The following is a 20,072-nucleotide window of genomic DNA, read 5'->3' as shown; positions in this document are numbered from 1 at the left end:
CCTTGATAAGGCATTTAAGTAGCACCCATCTGTTTTGATCATCTGTGATAACTTGAGTGATGACTCCATTATAATAAGACAGGACTCCAATGGTAATCCCACCCTTACCCTCTACATGGGAGGTGACATACCAAACTCTTCTTTTGTCAGTCTGCAATCTAGCCTCTAACATGTCTCCACAAGCCTTAACCTCTTGTAATGCTAGGAAAAGAGGGAAAAGAGAATTAGCTCTCAACCAATGAGCTATTTCTTCACCTTTGACAAGGGTCCATCAACCGTCTAACATTAAGAGTTAAGAGACTGATTTATCTAACATTCTTTTTTTGCCCCTTCTTAGCCCTGGGGTTGGGGCTGTTCACTTGCACATTAGCATCTTTAGATTGTCTTCTTTTCTGTTGTACCACAGTGAAGGCTTTGCCTTGACTAGAGTCTCCTTGGTTACTTGGGGTACCCTTGGATTGTTCTTCTTCTTATTCTTCTTCACTTACCTCCTCCCCATCCATGGCATCCTCTCTGTTAACATCTTTTTTAACCATCTAGCTTCAATGATCATGCGGTCATCTTGACTCACCCTGTTGTTACCTTCAATGAGTCCTCCTTGTCTCTGAAGCGTTCAAAGGGATTCTTGTTTACTAAAGGTGTCACTAGAGTTTCCTTACCTTTTTCAGTGTTTCTACTAAGAGTTTGGCCTTCCTGCTGAGTACTTAGAGGTACTGAAGGAGGCCTGGGAATCCATTTCTCTATATGAGCATCTTATTTAGGAGCAAAATGCTCAACCTCCTTGCCCCTCTTTAGAGGACAATTTTTAACCATGTGTGGAGAGACCACACAAAAAGCAAGAGTTTAAAAGATTCTTATAGATCAAGGGTTGCTCCCTAAATGTGCTATCATTTCTGTCAAGATTTATGAGGGTCTTAGGCATGTCCTCTACAGTATCCATCTTGATACAAATTTGGGAATTACCTCTGGGATTGATGTTTTCTTGCTCCACACCAAGGACCTCACCAAACCCAAAACACTAAATTCTAGAGAAATTTAAGTTTCACTAAACTTGTTCTATGGGCATGGACTCCATATACTTATTTAGCTTTGTTGGCTTGAAGCTTGTTAAGCTCGTCCTCATGGGGAGGAGTCCATTACTCTAAGGTTCTACCAGCATCACAGGATTGGCTGGGAGATGGAAATGAAGGCATGGGATTGGTCCATGCAGCCAGCTTGCATTGATTGGCTACCCTTGCATGCAGTAGTATGTGGCAACACTACAATTCATGGAAGACGTGGTTGTGGCTCTTGCAGCTTCTTGAGAGTTCTGATTACTACAAAGGCGCATCACCATTTGGGTGCTTGAAGCGTCACACCGACTTACAAACCGCTTGATGAGAGTCGACTTCAGAGATAGACATAGGCTAGGAGATTGTAGAGATGCTTGCCATGATTTGTGAGCTCCAACAAGGTTGGTAGACCTAAGGAGACGTGCATGGCCACATATCTATTGAGAAGGATGGTAGATTGTTGATTAGAAGCTTGTAGTAACGAGTGTTTATAAGTTGATCATAGAATAAGAGTTCTTAGTTATCTTTCTTGTATTCTCGTCATTTTATGCAGTTCATCTTCTTCATTTCATGCAATTCTAGCTAGTCTTCCTTTAAGCTTAACATAAAAAATATGCTCTGAGATGAAATTCCCTAGTTTATTGTAGAAAATAAAGCATATTTTGATAATTGTAAGTAAAGGATGTATTATACATTTCATAGTCATGCATGAATTACTAGTAGCTCTTAAAATATTAGATCATGTCATTGACTTGGTTGTGATATAAGCTTCATGGGGCCAAGGGCCCATCTGCACTGGTAAAGCCAAAAGCAGATTGTGTTCCCGAGGGAGGCTAAAGCCGCTGCCTTCCCCCCCCCCCGTGGCTTCTAGCTGCATGGGCGTAGGAGTGACGAACCACTACTCTTCTGCCTCCTCGGGTGCTGGCAAAGGCTCCATTGCGTAGCGGGGCATGGTATCGATTATCCAAAGGCATTCAGGTAAGAGATGGGAAAAGGCACTCATCAAAAGCTTTGAACTATTGGCTCGTGCCGCGAAAAGACTACCAATCACTGCCTGGGGATCGTGCGAACCATGCATCAAGAGGGAAGTATTGGATTCAGAATGGGGAGATGAGGGTAAGTGACCTGTGTGCCCGTCACCCTCATAGCCTATACCCTCTCAATCCCCATCTCCATCCCCATCTACATCCTCAGTCTCCATCTAAGTTCACCTCCATGGCATCTTATCTTACAGACGGATAATACCTTAAAGGCTTGCCTTGTAGTGCGAGTTAGCAAATGTTTCAATTTACATTTCTATTTTATAGAGACTCCTGTCAAAATTGATGTCATCATCTACTCAAAAAATTCTCCTTGCATTGAAATCCTTAGGGCTAAAGCACGTTAGGAGAAAAGAACTAATTTTGGCCCCATGCAGTAGGCTGCTGTATGCTTGGTGGCTCAACTCCCTTAAATTTACATCTCTATATTACAGACACTCCTGTCAAAATTGATGTCATCTTGAAATCAGAAAATTCTCCTTAAATTGAAATCCTTAGGCTAAAGCATGTCGAGAGAAAAGGACTAATTTTGGCCCCATTCAGTAGGCTGCTGTGCGCCTGGTGGCTCAACTTGTTTAATAAAGACAGGTTCACACATGGTTTAGTGGAAGTGTGACGTTGCTCAAGCAAATGGCTCTCTCAGCCTGCTATATAGGGCATCCTTTTGTTAAAGCAGATGCCTACTATAGTGGTCTTGAGCTTCTATTCTTCTCCAAGCAGTAAATTACAATATAAAAAATAGAAAAACCAAAACCTTCATCCCCGCTTCTTACATTTGAACCCATGCTATGGTCACATAATAGATGCAGTACTGCAGGAGTAGTCAACGTGCAAGGCCACTACTCTCATATCCAAAGAGAATCTAGAAACACCACGACAACGGCATCATCTAAATCCATCTTGCATAGCAGGCAGCTGCTAAACCTAAGACATCCCACCAATTTTTCCAGCAATGAAGAGCAGGGTGCAGATGATTGTATAAGCCAAACCAGACATAAATGACCACACAATTATACTAACGTCTTTGTATTGATCTCTGTCAGAGATCCAAATAGTGAAAAACACATTTTCGGAACTGTTTCACAAAAAGTATAGAAAGCTATCTTATTACTTTTTCCCTATGGCTTTTGCAGACACGAATTGTTTTTTCAAGGCAAGTTAAAAATCATATGACAAACAAGTACTGTGGCGAGTTAGAAACTTGACTCTATCCCTCTGGATTGCCAGCACATATATAGTGAGAGTTCAAGATTCACTATGCTGTGGCCCGGCACTGTACAACCATGACAATTGACCAGGCATATTCAAAATTGTAGATAGAATGCAAGGATAAACACTTTCAAAAAAAAACTCAGGCGAGTTGCACGTAGTATGGAGTTAATTTAGATTTGTGCAAACAACATGACGATATGGTGATCAAACCATAAACGAACAAGAGCAGTGTCCTAAAAAGATTAAGAGTGGCATGAAAATTCTCTCGCATGTTCAATTCCAAGTGAGAGGAGTTGCATAGAGAAGTCCTGCAGGAGTTACAGGTGAGAGGAGTTACACAGAGAACTCCTGTAGGTTCGCCACATGAAACTTTCCACATTTGGAAGGCAAGCATGTAACAAAGCAATGTTCATATATGCTGGCTATCCTGCTTGCAAGCAATTTTCATACATGCTGGCTATCCTGCTTGCTTTCAAATGCTGCTCAGCTGCAGTCGCAGTTCTACTCAATGCCCTTCAGTAGTACCACAGTATGGAACAATCAAAATGCATAGTAAAAGCTTCTTATAGACTGATTTTTCTCTCCATAGACCTGGCAGCTCAAAGAAGTTGACAAAACCTAAAATGGAAAAAAATTTTGGTCTATAGTTAGAAAAAGAGCTGTACTAGTTTCCATTTAGCACAGCAGAGCATACATTTGATAGGGATATCTGCAATCTGTGTTTAAAAATGTTATCTCCATCCATGACGTCAACATCTTTATTGCATGGGACTTCCCGCAAATCTCCATGAAGTCAGCTATCTTTTCTGCGAATGAAATCCATGAACTATGTTTTGATGAAGCTTATTGAACACTGCAACTTCCATGCCTTCTGCCCAGGTACACGTGATTTGTGAGGTCATAATTTATTAGGAAGCAAGAAAACATTCTTTTTTTGGGTCAAAGGGTAGAATACAAGCAAATTTGGGAACCAGAATGCCAATTGAACACGTACACCACCTTTTGTGAATAATATTTTGATAGTGATAAAATCTCACACTTCAAGTTTCTAAAAGTTATCAAAGCTATCCCCCTTGTGGAAATCATTTCTAAGACATCATCCGGTTGAGTCAGGGCCTCAGAGGGATAAACATCACCTTCTATTATCATGACTATCAACCTTCAATTAAACTTTAAAGTAGGCATTACTTTGACTCCTTAGTATCAATATCTTCAAGGTCAGAAAATGTACCCTTTCTCTTTTGGGAACACCCACTAAATTTGGTAAACATATTTACTTTGTTCACCTTGACGACTAATCAGACAATCCACACTTCGAATTTGGAACTTGACATACTATAATTATTTTGTCTGAATTAGTTGTTCTGAACGAGTTGTCCAGGAGTATTTGTCTGAATGAATTTGGAACTTGACAGTTCATAAAATTTTTGCTCTGAATGAATTGTCCAGGACTATTTGTCTGAATATTATATGGAACCAATGCATAAGAATGAAACAAAAAACCAAGGTAGTTTGAAATACATGGAAAATAAACTCTCTAAATTTTCTTTGGGGAAATCGAGCTTTCCTGTGCATTAAGAAAAGTGGCAAGTATTACTTAGGAACGAGTAGAACTGCCTTATAGATTGAAACAATGCACCGTTATTCCAGCCCATGTCAGCGGAGAGCCAGCTGAGGGTTGTAGAACATCATCGGAAAGCAATGCACCATCTATCTTAACAATTCCAAAAGGTCCTTGCCCCCAGGGAATACACAGGCCTTCTAGTTTGTTGATCTGATGGCTAATCTCACCTGACCGCCAGTACATTTGCAAATTCTTTCCTGATGCTGCTAACTTTTTCCCATGTTGAACAGTCATTTGGCACATCCCCAAACATTATAAATCTATTGCATAAAGACTCCTTTCTCACATGCAGAAAATTCTTCTTGTTCATGTGCCGAGCAGATGGTTTTAGAAGTTCAACAAGTATTCACCTCCTACCTGAAGGCACCAGGGAGCAATCACATGATGGAAACAGATATGGGGCACATAACAACTTGATGTGATTGATAGATAACATGAAGTACAATGCCCATTTTATAGGCTGGGAAGCCTCATCTTCTAACATCACAGGTGAGATCACTAGCCTCCACCTCACACACCTAACTCACCTAACTCTAAGAGGTGGTACTAATTGCTCACCAACTAGACACGTTCACACCCACACAACTATAGGACACCCTAGGACTCTAGGACACCCTTACACTTGACTTCATGCTCTAACACCCCCCGTGAAGGAAAGGTGAGAGAATAGAGGAGAGAAGCCACAGCCATGACAACATCCAACTATTAGGCTATGCAATCTCAGAGGCAAGTGTGCATGGCTCAGAGGCTAGTGAGCATGGTACAACAGACTCAGAGGTTCATCTAGCATGGCTCAGAGGCCCAACATGCATGGATGCAAAAGACTAAGAGCATGGCTCACATAGAGCATGGCACAACAGGCTCAGAGACTCTACCATGCATGGCTCAGAGGCTCAACAATGGAGAACTCGTCAATTGAAGGACTCCTTCCAATACATCCCCCCATGGCTTCATAACATGAGGTGGTAGGAAGCCACACACAAATAAACAAGAAAACTAATACATCTTTTTAGGAGGACTATCCAAGGCGGAGAACCTTTATTGACCAACACACACTACAATTTATTTCATTCTTTTTATGCATAATGCAAAGGCAGAGCACCCACATACCCAAAGAAGGAAAAAGATCTCTCGAAATGAGAGATGTCCTCCGCACAACTGCTGCATACAGGTGTATGCACATCTAGAATCCGAGTGTCAATGAAGATCCCGGCATGAATGCCCTCGAAGAACAAGTCGATGAAGCCCGTAGAAGCAGCTGCAGGCAGAAATTACAGCATGACTCTCAAAATGCTAAATTGAGAGTTACCAATGTCAAATTGTGGGGAATTAGAATTGTATAATTCTGCCTCTTCAAAAAAGGAGAAAACAAGAAAAGCCCCAATTTATTTTGGAAAGCTGGAGGTCAATACTCTTCAGTAAGCAATAAGAGGCGGCTTGTAGATTGATGTCGGAGGCGAAGTAGCTACAGCAATGATCGTATCAACCAAGTAGATAGCACCAGCTAACTCATTGTGCAGCATCGTTGCTCACTCGAAGTCTGAACTGTTCATCGTCATCTTCACCAAGTACGCTACCTGTGAGAAGAGCTAAGCCGGTGAAAGCAGGGATGACTGTTCAGAAGCGACATAGTTTGTTGTCGGGGATTTTGAGCGCTGTAGATTTGTGAACAATTTCTGATCAGCAGAACTCTTTGAAGAAGAAGAAGAAATGCACATCCCATCCCTAATGTCACAGATATGTTGTACGACTGGATTTCTGAATGGGCCGCGTCACAGCTAGTGCATCAGAACTGTGACAATATCAAAAAGCATGTCGAACAAAGCTGAACACGGTGCAAATGTAGCAACAATTGACTGCTACTGGAGTCAGCACGAATAGAAAAGCTTGATGGAAAATCAGCCAAGGCGAAATGTGACGATGCCTTTTCAGCTGAGCATTTTGGGATAACCACACGATCACGGAGAGCCACCTCGCTAGACGAAAAGAGATTAGAAATAACAACCCCGTGTTGCAGAGGCAAGGCACCTTAATAGAAAGAGTCCCCTGCTCCAACCCGTAGTGAGAAATTCTACGTAGGTTTTAGAAACAACGCCGTTTCTTGTAGCATGACTTCCTAGGAAGCCATAGGTGCTTCTGGTCATCCTTTCCAGCATAGAAACAATATCAAGCTTTAGGCAAGAGACACTTGAACAAATTCGGGCAGATTCAAGAGGTACAGGTAGAGATTCTTGCTCATGGAGACCAAGTAGAGAGAAGCTATCTCCATGCTAGCTCTGATACCATGTGAAGGCACCAGGGAGCAATCACATGATGGAAACAGATATGGGGCACATAACAACTTGATGTGATTGATAGATAACATGAGTACAATGCCCATTTTATAGGCTGGGAAGCCTCATCTTCTAACATCACAGGTGAGATCACTACTCAAACACGGAGGCAAATAAACAAGCAAATTCTCCAACGAAGCTTGAAAGGCATAGAGAGCTCCCTGGTTATAATTCTTGCTGCATGTTCCACTCGCATCGTGGTAAGCGATTCTTGGGCCCCATTAGTACCATAGCGTGTGCTTTACGAAATCAGCAGGCAGGCTTACCAGCATTTGGTCTTCTATCCATCTCTTCTCGGTTTCGTTATACACTTTGAAACTAGTAACCAAACCATTAAACCAATACTTGGTTCGATTGCGTCAATATAGGTGTGTAGGCTACCATATCTCCCCCACGTAATCACGACGCCCTTTTAATAGACCTTGTGTCTGTTTGATACCAAATCTCTCTTACAGGTACAGCGCAAGATCCTCTCCCTGACTGATAAGGCTGCTATTGGCGGAGCTTGTAGACGTATCCTGCCAGCTCATAGTTGAGGCTTCGCTTTGAGAATCGTTAAGGGACCATGCCCAGTTACCACTTTCTTCCGTCTGGACGCACTGGTAATCGGATACCGAATCTGTCTGAGCTATCGCATAAGTGGCTCTCGTCGTGCGCTGCTCGTCTTCCACACCTTCAAATCAACCACGAAATATACGACACCACCAGATTACAACAGCTAGTCCCTTCCCGCGATGCCAAGGAGTCTGAAGGTAACCTGCGACTGTACGCGATCCTGCCATCCTTTCACACGCAACTCCAAGGTTGACTGGAAATGCCCACAAGGGACTAGGATTAGTCCAAGATTAGAATGCATGCATTTGGCTAACCTCTAATGGGTTTAGTGCTGGTATTTCTTTATTTTGGTGTGTACGTCCTTGAAGGGTGTAAAAAGGCCCTAAATTCAAGGGGCAAGTGCCAAAAAACAGGTCCCACAAGGAAAGTTTTGAAAAGTGCTGCCCCTACTTGTGTGGAGGGCCCACTCGGGCTAGAAAGTCCATTAAAGGCACCCCACGTGGGGAAAAAGCGCTTTAATGATGAAGAAAAGCAATTAAAGCAAGCTTTATGTAAAAAGTAGCCTAAAAAGCAAGTTTAGCTTTTGTAAAAGCACAAACTAGGCCAAGTCTATAAAAGAAGGGCCTCAAGGTTCCTAGATGGATGGAAGAGTTGTACTCAGCTCCATGCTCTTCTCAGAGCCAGTTGTACAAAGTATTTTCTATTGCAATAAAGACCTTTGGGGGGCTCCAGTCCATATTTCTCGGGCCCTAGTGTTGCACGTGTTGCGTCTCCTCCTTCTCTCCCTCTATTCTATCGCGAAGAATCTCGGAGATAAGTGCTACAATTCTGATTTTCAGATTTCAGTTTGTGTTCTCCAGTTTCTATCGCGAAGTTCTTGTGAAATATTGCAAAAATATTGAGTGGAAGTGTTTGCTACTTGTAACAGTGGTATCAGAGCATAGGATTCCCACTTTCCTAGGTGGAAACGGTCCAAGGCAATCAAGGTGAGGCGCACTTGTTTTTGTATCAATTCGAGTGCTGGAGGGTAAGGCGTGCCCATTGTGACTTGACTCTTGCTCGAGAAGATGGGGCACTCCTATTTGTGAACAAATACACATACAAGAAGGTGAGGCACTCCTGTTTGGAGGCTCACTACGGCACTAGGAACTGAGACACATCTTTTAAGAGGCACAAATTCGTCTTGGCCAAACGTCTCTTCTCTCTCTATCAACATATCTCTGGGGCTATTTTCTTCTCCTCTGTGATCTAACAAGTGGGAAGACGTTCATCCTGTTGTCATCCTTGGTGACGTGCTTCCAAATCTCTAGCTCATAATTCTCACAGCAAAAAGCATATGCTTCTCCCAAAAAAGCACCCGCTTTTCACAAAAAGCAGTTAAAAGCAGTAAAAGCAACAAAAAACAACGAAAAGCAGTAAAAAGCAACGGTTGCTATTTTCGTTTTTCACATCATGGACGCAGCCTCTCAACCCTAACTAGTACAGGCTCCTAAGCAAGATGGCGAAATGAAGGGAAGAAGGTCCGAGGATGAGGATTTCTATCAAGAAGTTTTGGTTGAATTGGCAAAAGCAAGAAAGAACCACTTCTTAGTGAAAGCTTGTCATTGGACAAAGAGATGTTATGGGACATCTAAAGTTAAGTATTTCTTTCATGATTTTGCAGTTTGATTTATCTTTATTTAAAGATCTAACCCTTGTATCTTATTAGAAGGAAAGAAGTGTGTTGTTTCCTTGATTGTTTCAGGAATTAAAAGCCAAGCACACAAGATTGCTTATACATACAAGCTTGTCCCATCAAGGAATACTTTAAGACCACATAAGCTATTCCGAGTTATATTTCAATTTTGGAGGATTCCAAGTTATTATACAAGAGTGATAGTCTCTCTATTATGGAACCAGTTTTCTATGACCTATGTGGTCAAGGCTATGGACTATTTGTTTCGTCTTATTAAACTTTTGTACACATAGTTCCAGGACAAAAGAATCTCAAAGTTATTATATCCAGTTTATGGGTTTGAGCAGCTTATGCCAAAGAGAAGAAGTGTTAGAGACTACTTGTATATCTTTTATGAATTGAAGAGTTAGATCCATGACAGATTCAAGATCAGACCCTATTAGAGGGTAGTATGTTCAAAGTTTGCAAGTTGGTAGTCATGCGCCCGATTTTATGATCTTCAATTAGGGAATTGAGTTATGATCACTAATCATGATAATCAGTTATGTTCTTATGGAGGATGAGATGATCAAGTAATAGATCCTTTATGGCGGAATTCCATGTGATCATTATTGACCAAGTATTTCAGTTCCAAGTTATATAATCTCAATTCCAGAGGAGTTGTAGTTATGAAATTCAGTTTTGTTGTTTTCTTGTGGAGCATTTTAGGCGATCTTCTCTGAGCGGAAGAATCGCACCACCATGGAAATGGATAGATGCATGCTCACAAGTAAGAAGTTTCCTCACACATTTTGGCTGGAAGGCCTCATGTGTGCCAACTATATTTTAAATCGGGCTCCTACAAAGGCTTTCAAGACAATCACTCCCTATGAGGCATGGCATGGGGGAAAGCCTTCAGTGAACCATTTCAAAGTTTTTGGTTGTGTAGCATATGCCCACGTGCCTGTGGAGTTCAGACACAAGTTGTCAGATAAGGCACTAAAATGCATTTTTGTGGGATATAGTTCACAAAGCAAAGGCTATCGTCTCTACAATCCTACTACACGCAAGATTTTTGTTAGTAGAGATGTCATATTCTCTAAAAATTCTGCACATACAAATGCTGAATTTCAGATTCCGACCTCTTCAGATGATGTGTTTGAGGGGATGCTTCCTATAGCATTTGGTTCCCCCGCTGAAACTCAGAATTTACAGCAACCTCCGCCAGATCTACAAGTACAAATTCAGCCCCCAGCTGAATTGGTACAACCTCAGGGTGTGGATGAAGTTGTCAGGCAAGAAATTCAAGAGACACACGCAGCCAAAACAGTCCCACATTGGTTGCTTCAGACTCTCAAGGAGACTAGGCTTGAAGCTCCATTGCCTGGCAGAACTCGTAGTGCAGTAAGGCACATGGAGGGAGCTTATTCAGTTGAATCAGCTTATGCAGGTACTCTTCTTGATGAGGAGGAGCCTGAGACATTTGAAGAAGCAAAGGATAATGTGCATTGGATGAATGCCATGCACGATGAGCTGCAGTCCATTCATAAAAATCAAACTTGGGATGTCGTGGATTTGCCACCAGGTAAGAATGCCATAGGTACATGGTGGGTTTTCAAAGTCAAAAGAAAGCCATATGGGTCCATTGATCGGTACAAGGCGAGGCTGGTTGCAAAAGGATATGCTCAGAAAAAGGGCATAGATTATGAGGAGACTTGTTCATCAGTTGGACATTAAAACAGCTTTCTTTAATGGAGACTTGTTGGATGAGGTTTATGTCAAACAACCTCCGGGCTTTGAAATTTTAGGAAATGCACTTCAGGTATGCAAGCTGAATAAAGCTTTGTATGGGCTGAAACAAGCCCCACGTGCATGGTATGCCAAAATTGATGCCTTTCTGACCAGCAAGGGGCTGCACAATAGTCCAACTGAGAGCACCCTCTACATCAAGAAGGATGGGGTAGATATTTTGGTCATCATTCTTTATGTAGATGACATGCTGCTCACTAGATCAAATGAGGAAGTAATTGCAGATTTCAAGGCCCAATTGAAAGCGACATTTAATATGTCAGACTTGGGATTGTTACATTTATTTTTGGGGATCCAGTTTATTCAAGAGAAACATGGCATTGTTCTGTCTCAGTCCAAGTATGTTCAAAAGCTCTTGGACAGATTCAACATGCATGCTTGCAAGCCTATGTCCACTCCCATGGAGCCGGGGCTGAAGCATACAATGCATGATGCTGGTGAGTCAATCGATGTCACACTCTTTAGTCAGGCTGTTGGATGCCTCATTTATCTCTGCAATACATGACCTGATATTCAGTTTTCAGTTTCTCAGGTGAGCAGGTATATGCACAGCCCAAAGACTATGCATTGGCAGGTTGTAAAACGCATCTTCCATTACTTGCAAGGTACAAAGTCTCAGATTGGGCTGGAGACCATGATACTAGGCAGTCCACCAGTGGGAATTGTTTCTTTCTAGGACATGCTTGCATTTCTTGGTTGAGCAAGAAATAGTCTACAGTGGCTACCTCCTCATGTGAAGCTGAGTACAGGGCAGCTTTCACAGCGACAGTTGAATGTGTTTGGTGCGTCATTTATTTGCTGATCTTCATCTTTTATTGGAGAATCCTTCTCCAATTCTCACTAATAGTCAGAGTGCTATAGCAGTGGCAAAGAATCCTGTGTTTCATGCTCGCACAAAGCACATTGAGGTTCACTATCACTATGTCAGAGAGAAGTTGCATGCAGGAGAGATCAGTATGATCTATGTGTCAACACATGACAATGTTGCAGACATCTTCACCAAAGCACTTCCACGTGAAAAGTTTAAGGCATTTCGCAGTGCCCTGAACTTATCTCCTTTTGGTGATTGATCATTTCCTTGTACATGACATTGGCACTGTAGGGGGGTGTTAGAATTATTATTATAATTTAGCAGTGACCAATGTAATGTAATAAGTAGTAGGTTAGGGGCACTTTTCCCTAGAGGTTTTTCCCCCTAACCACAGTTAGTTCACTAACTACGGTTAGTGAAAGATAAGGTTTTGTCACTTAGACAAAACCGATCCCACTTCTTGTGTTAGTCACTTCTTCTATTGCAAGCACTACCTTCAGCTCTCTAGCTCACACTCTCTTTTCTAACATTTCAACCTAGAGCCCCAATTGCAACTAGACTCGAAAAAGAGAAGATTCAAGCAGCCAAAGACTTTTTTGAAGATATAAATCAAATGCTTAAATTTACTAAACATAACATTAAAAAGGCTCAAGATAGAGCAAGAAGTTGTTGAAAACCACACTGTTGTTTCAAGAAAACAAGAAAGTCTATCTTAAGGTGCCAAAAACTTCAAAAACTCTAAAGACATATAAATGTCCAAAGATATCTCCTAGGTATTGTGGACCATTCCTAGTACTTAAGAAAGTTCGAGAACTTGCTTGCAAATTAGCCTTACCAAAAGGATGGAGAGTACATCCAATTTTTATGTGAGTAGGCTTTAAAAATAGCCACGTGCTTATTAGTGGAGTCCAAGGAGACACATGTCAAATTAACAGATCAGTCTGTAAGGGATGCCCTTTAGCCTCCTTTCTCCTTTTATTTGTGGCTGAAGCTATGAGCTACTACATTAGAGCTCAAGCTCATATTATACGGCTGAGGCTTCCATTGAGACAGGAAAATGAGCTCTTGGACAGTGAGCTGGCAGATGACACGGCTGTTTTTTTGGATGCCACGTCATAGACACTCACTTCATTCAGGACAGCTTTGGATTTATTTTGCACTACAGCATGGGCTCACATTAATTGGAATAAATCCAATGGTTTCTGGATTAGTGATGAGGACACTCTAGACTAGAGTAACGACATAGGATTTACTTGGATTAAGAGGGGTGTTTCCATTAGGTACTTAGAATGCCAGGTCGGGTTAGGAATCTCTCCAGCACAGCAGTTTGCTCCCATGTTGGAGAGTATCAAGAGGAAACTCATTTTTTGGAGTTCCGCTAGACTTGACCTCACATCCAGGGTAGTGGTTGTGAACCAGGTACTATTGGCTACTGTCTGGTTCGTCTGCTCATGCTGGTGCAGATCTAGAGGTCGTATCGCTCAACTCATGAGACCTATCAGGAATTTCCTTTAGAGTGGGTTAGATGGCACCTCATATATTGTGGCCAAGGTGGCTTGGGAGACTCTCATTCTCCCCACAGGGGAAGGAGGCCTCAAAATTATTGATCCGAACTTGTTGTGTATGGCCTTGCTCTGCAAGTTCGTAGTACGAGAACTAATGCTTGGACAGGAGCCTTGAAAGGATTTTTTCTTACGCAGCATTCAATCTTGCATACCATCCCATGGGGGAGATTGGATGGACAGCTCCGGATAGATTTTTACTTCAACCCATCTTAGATCTCTCTCTTCCCCTCTCATGGCTGCCATTCTGAAAGGTTGGGGCAGCTTCAGAAACACTCTTCGGAGAGTTCCACCCTCCTCTCGAGAAGAGAGAGACATGCAGGCAATCATGTGGAATGACTCGATACTGGATGAGCATGACAGATCACTAGGAGCGTCACATCATATGAAGTGGTCTAGATGGGAGAGGGGACCTGCTTCTTTAGTAGGTGCCTGGAAGGCATTTAGGCAGCTTCTAGAGGACCATAGACTCACTTCTGTTAGCCATCTCAGAGGGAGTGTAGTTAGGATGCAGCAAATAGCAGCCATACCAGCAGAGTGGATAGATTCAGATGATATGCAAATCACACAGTCCACTTGGTTGGGAGCTTTCACAAGGTCGGGTATTCCTTTACAGGTTACACAAAGCCTTGCGGGACGCACTTGAGGAGACTCTGGTCTTTGATGTTCAGTCGGGAGGCAGACTTCTCAAATCTTCAGGTGATATTCTTTTGGAGGTTGCCTTTCAGCCTATTAGGATTGCAGGTTACATGGAGTGGAGCACGGATTCACAGTGTTATCTTGATCCTGACCCTCTTCTCTTGGCACTTGGATCTTGGAGGCTATGGTTGTATGGTGGTTCCCCCATTAGGTTCTTGCAGTGGGACCCTGGGGAATGGGAATGGATTCACGAAGGGCACCAAGAGAAGAGCATCCCTTTCTTTCGTTACACTGTCTAATTGATAGGAGACTTCAGCTTAGCAGTAGAGGTTGACAGCCTCCACATTGGGATTCTTTTTGGATTCCTGTAGAGATGCGGAGGAACTTTTGAAGGAGTCTCTGGAAATCCCTCAGGAATAGAAAGATCACTCTTTTCTTTTGGCTTTCTATTCATGGAGGGATTGCAGTGAACCTGTGGAGATCCAAGTTTGGGGCTAACCCTACTTGTGCTCAATGCCACGCAGCAGTTGAGTCAATTCAGCATTGCCTTTGGGAGTGCACACATGCGAGGACGATTTGGAAGGGTGTTGCTAGGATTCTTTGTATTTTTCATAGAGCACCCTTCTTCATGACCTGGCCCTCAGTGGCATGGTTCTCTTTCACTAGCCCTCTTTTTGAGGGAGATGAGCCTTCATTATACGATGACACTCTCTGGACTCATGTTCCCTTCAGGATGTTCCTTTCACTCCTTTCAGAGTTGCTCATGCCTCGGTAGACACATCATGGAAGATTCTGGCTAGCATTACAGCATCGCATATATAGAGGGCCAAATGTACAGAGGCGATGGAGGGTTCACAAGTTCATCCCTTCCAGTCTATGGCCAGTAGATGGACTGATACTATACATACTCTGATAGCCATCTAGTCGAGCATGCAGGGATCCTCCAGAGCAGCTACTGCCAGGAGGACTACCTTCTTTAGAGTTTGGAGAAGATCTCCCTTCTTCTCTGAGTCTTCTTCAGGGTTGAGGTGGCATTTTCAGCCTCTACCTTCAATTTTGTTAAGCTCTTTTTGCGCTTTTTATTTTCTTCTCATGCATAGCATGTTGTACTCTCGTATTAGAGCTTGCTCTTGCTGTTTTCAATCATACTTAATGAAGTGATCTTTTTTTTGGGGGGGGGGGAGGGGGGGGGGAAACTGATGTACCCACATAGTCCCTTGTGTGCATCCCATCTGTGCTCAACTGTTGACCCACACTAGTCACCGAAGCACATTGCAGATACCAACAAGGAAGCCAGGCAGTTTCAGCCTCCATGACAAAGACTTCTAGGTTGTTGCCATATAACTGCAAACAAAAAGTGGCCAGAATCCGGGACAGGAACCTATTTCGCGGACTTCTTTCTTCCACTCGGGCTGCTTTGGACAGCCAAGAAGACCATTGTGTTGTGCAGGTTTTCCAAAATATATGCACAAGAGAAAAAGACCATATCACCTCTGGAAAGAAGCTAGAAGTCTTAGCCACTCAAATCAGAAGCACAAAGGACCCGAGGTCGCTGGCATCACGACAATGAGAAGCCCCATCCATTCTTATCTTCTCCACCCATTGTCCTACTGGCAGCCCCCATGAGCTACCAGCCAGAGATCTTCCTCCGGCAGAGGCAAGACCTCTAAAAGACAGTACACACTTCTCCTACAGGTTCTTTTCAAGACCACCAAATAAGGGTCCAACATCAAAACAAGTATTTTTAGTCAACAGCCATAACTGACCTTTTATTTTGCTGATAGTGTGACAATGCTGCTAGATATTTCAACCAAAGAGGCCCTGCATTCTGAGTACTGACATTTTCAGGTCCCACAAGGTAAGCTTTAACAATAAATTGCTCGCTCCTCTGCCTGTCCAAGACACATCGAAATGGCTTGCATCATTTATATTGGCTTCCAACACCCATGTTCATGGTAATTGCTTTCCCTTAGTCAGTCAGTAGCAAATCCTATTAACATTTCAGGAACATAGCTTTTGTACTAAGAAAGGGACAAACCAATGGAAAATGATCACTAACCTTCCCTCATAACTTGATAACCAGGTCATGTAGCAAGCAGCAAAATACATGGAGACAAATGGATTTGACAGGTCATCCACAGACTGAATGCTGTATGCCTTGTACCCCAATGTGCTGCTTACCAGAGAAAACATCAGTTAATTCAATATTGGCAAAATCAATGTACAACTGAATACATGCAATGATGACTAAATGAGATACCAACTATTTCAAGAGCTTGCATTTCTTTCTTTAAAGAAAAGAGAAAAAAGAATAAGGATAGAATTTTCTTCTAACAATCTAATATAATTTCCATTACCAACAGAGGAGAAGTTGCCAGACAAGAACACAAAACGAAGATAACCTTGCAATGCAATTGAATTGGATATGAGTATCAAAGTCCACCAACTCCACACATCCTTGTTGATACTTTAACAACTGCAAGAAGCTGAACTAAGATCGGAAATCGATTCCTAAAAGTATTTGTGAGAGATTTGGCTACTTAAGAATCAAAAGAGTGATTTGCTACTAAACGTAGAAGTCCCAAAATGCGGTTCTGAACAAAAGCGTCTAAACCAAAATGATGCGAAGATTTTCCCAGGCACATCCAAGTACCAACTGAAAAATGCAAAGCAATTTTCAAAAATCTAAAAAACAGGCTTCAATTATTTGTTATGTACAAAGAAGTACAATTTCATTTTGTAAATGGTTAATTGAAGCCTTCCAATACCATAAGTAAAAAAGACAAAGGAGGGAACAAAATTCATTCTATGCTTGCAACCTTGAAAAAAGTAGCTGTTAACATTACCGTAATGGACATTTACCATGAAAGAACAGGGCTAAACAATACTTCCCTTTTTTTGCAAGAATAGGAACTTCCAATTAAGCTTTGAGAAACATTTATAAAAAGCAGGTATCGCTGAGGGGACTGTATTCAGCCCCTTGCAGGCTGCTTCCCATGTGCCAATAAGAACCCAAGAGTAGCCATAAGGAGAGGCTGAACAACCAGTCGGATACCTCAATCTGAATCTATCAAAAAATCTTGGAGGCCACCGCTTCGCAAAGTGTTCACTACACAGACACATCTTGTAGGATCCCTCCCATATGGAGCCCAAGATTTTAGAAATTGTCAAGCCCATCCACTGAGGAGGGCCATCAGATGGGTTTGTTGTTCACCTATCACTAGGGTGCCATTTTGTAGACCAGTCGCACTAGGCTGTCATGTTGGCTATCAATTCCCAGACTCCATCCCCAAGTAAAAGTCAGCTTAAAATGATGAGCAAGCCATTAAGGACGGAAGAATCCGATTGACAACTTCTCTAGGCCTGTGTTGCCTCTCTCTCTCTCTCTCTCTCTCTCTCTCTCTCTCTCTCTCTCTCTCTCTCTCGGATTATGGCGTATGAGAGATGCCCTTTATATTATGAGATCCGTGGCAGATTTCACTGTTTATTTGGGCACGGATTTGGACCTCTCTCTCGGATTATGGAGTATGAGGATCAGTATTGCTTAGTGTTGTTCATCAGGGAGATCACCAGATACAGAGAGAGATTCCTCAGAGAGCACCGTCGCATCCCTGCCAGAGACCTGGTTATTCATGAGGAGCAGGACGAGGCGCAGGACCATGAGCACAGAGATAGCCCATCTTGCCAGAGAGCACCGATGGTTCCACCCCGAGGATGTACATATGATATGATCCGGCAGCACCGCAGGATGATCTTACACAGAGGCCGTACCCGTCGCTTTATTTCTAGACGACGGATGATGATGGCAGATTTTCGGAGGAGATTGCTCCATGGAGACTTGGCACCGCCAGCAGCCCACTTGACACTTGCCCAGATCTTCACACTACTGGCAGGAGGCATGGTCGATGGCCATGACTTCCATCATTTCTTTGGATCACAGACCCCTTAGGGAAGACGATGTTCCTCATATTTCATATTTCATATTTTACATTTTGTATCTAGGCATTTTTGGTACTCTATTTCATTTCATTTTGTATCTAGGATTTTTGTAGCCATTTTTGGCATCTTAGCTGTATTACGATGAGGCCACCTAGTTGGCGCATCGTTGATGATGTATTTTCCTTTCGGATGATTTTGTGTCCCATAGGCCATGTATGGCCTTCCGTGGACCTTTAATAAAATTTCTTTCTTTCTTTCTTCTCTCTCTCTCTCTCTCTTTAGCAAGGGCCTTAGTGAGCCCTTTGCTTCAGCCCTTCGTGGCTTGTATGATCAAGAGACTATAGGAGCTGCAGATTCCAGAGACACTATGATGACCCTCTATGAGTTAGTCAGAGATAGAGTCCATGCCCCAAGTGGTCTATCGGATTGGGTCAAGAGTACGATCAGAGTGAAGCAGGGCTGCCCCCTCTCACCAACCCTTTTTGGGCTTTACAGTAATGAGACCACTTCCTTCATAGACTGCCTAGGAGGTAAAAGATCACTACTGGCCGATCTCATGATACAGATATTGCTATACGCTGATGACATAGTCATATCTCATCCTCAACAGAGGGGCTGCAGAGACATTTGGAGGCCTTAGAGGTGTTCTGCAGAGAGAGAGACTTGGCAGTCAACCTTGGGAAGACCAAGATTATGGTCTTCAACACTTCACATGCAATGCATCATCGACTCAGCTTCACTTATCGAGACGAGCCAAGAGATAGTGCAGTCCTACACATATTTGCGAGCAGTCTTCACAGGACTACTTTTCACTATAGCACATGCAGCCCATGTACGACTCACACGGGAATGATGAAGAAATGAGAGGGGGGAAAAGTGCTAAGAATCCTGGCAGCCCCCATCCAAATGGCTCTCGCATGTCTGCAGTCCCATAAGCAATAACCAACTCATCTGCAGACAAGCAGCTCGGACAAGTGGAATATGCCCCAAATCTGGACCTCCACCTGTTCACTGCAATCCCTCCACGTATAGAAAGCCCAAAAAATAAAGTAACCTTTCTATTTCTTCGGGATTTCCAAAGCCTTATCCAAAAGCATCTCTGCACGTCACCTGAAACCTCATAGCCCTCCCAATGAGGGCTCTGGAAGGCCTCCAACCTCTACAACTGATCTGGAACCTTATGGCATTACTGACCGTGTAACCAAAGAAAGGAAGACTCCTCTCTTGGTTCTCTGCAACAATCCATTCCCACTCTCTGGGGTCCCTACTTTATGGGGACTCCTCCATAGAGCCACAACCTCCATGAACCCAAAATATAAAGACGGGGGTTTAGATTTATATGCCAAGCAGAGTCCTTGCCCTATTCCACATAGCCTCTGATCCTGACAGGCTGAAATGGTGTGCCCAAAAAAATATCATCTGAGGAAATAGACAACCTACCACCTGACTGTACATACATCCTCCTGTGCCCTTAAGAAAGCAATGACCTGAAGAGGAATACTAGTCCTGGAAAAAGCCCCCATCCAAACTGAGCAGGTCACACGTATATCATCTATAACCACCCAATCATGAGGTAAGGCTGCGTCTATCTCAAATATCCTCCCTGCACTTCCTCTGAGATGACTGACCAACTGTTGTTGACAATCTTCTAGAAGCCTTTTGAAGGCTCTCCAAGAGCCAACAGAAGCAGATGGGCCTCTCTCCCACTTGGACCCTTGCATATAATGAGATAAGCCAAGTTGCCTACCATGCTCATCAAGTATGCAATCATTCCATATGATAGGTTGCTTGTCGATATCTTCGAGAAAGGAGGGAGTAACTCTCCGAAGGGTACTTTTAAAG

The 20,072-nt window shown here is 42.9% G+C and overlaps 1 protein-coding gene across 4 annotated transcripts in view; it reads right to left on the bottom strand.

Moving 5' to 3' along the window:
- Nucleotides 1-3,446: 3,446 nt before the first annotated feature.
- LOC147892445 (transglycosylase) overlaps nt 3,447-20,072 on the bottom strand; it is a 141,060-nt gene continuing 124,434 nt past the window's right edge. For 2 of the 4 annotated variants that reach the window (XM_087387757.1, XM_087387758.1), the window contains exons 11-13: nt 16,351-16,464; nt 16,058-16,183; nt 3,448-4,175 (exon numbers count right to left, since the gene is read on the bottom strand). In XM_087387757.1, the coding sequence (XP_087243883.1) occupies nt 4,148-4,175; nt 16,058-16,183; nt 16,351-16,464 (268 nt within the window). In that variant the 3' untranslated portion in view covers nt 3,448-4,147. Of the gene's footprint in view, nt 4,176-16,057; nt 16,184-16,350; nt 16,465-20,072 lie in introns of all 4 variants that reach the window. The other 2 variants (XM_087387759.1, XM_087387760.1) reach the window with 2 other exon arrangements.

Source organism: Dipteris shenzhenensis, chromosome 16 (genome assembly GCF_047967505.1).
Source record: "Dipteris shenzhenensis isolate YYH24624 ecotype China chromosome 16, Dip_SZ_1.0, whole genome shotgun sequence".
Taxonomy (NCBI): Eukaryota; Viridiplantae; Streptophyta; class Polypodiopsida; order Gleicheniales; family Dipteridaceae; genus Dipteris; species Dipteris shenzhenensis.
This window is presented reverse-complemented; position numbering and strand designations above follow the sequence as displayed.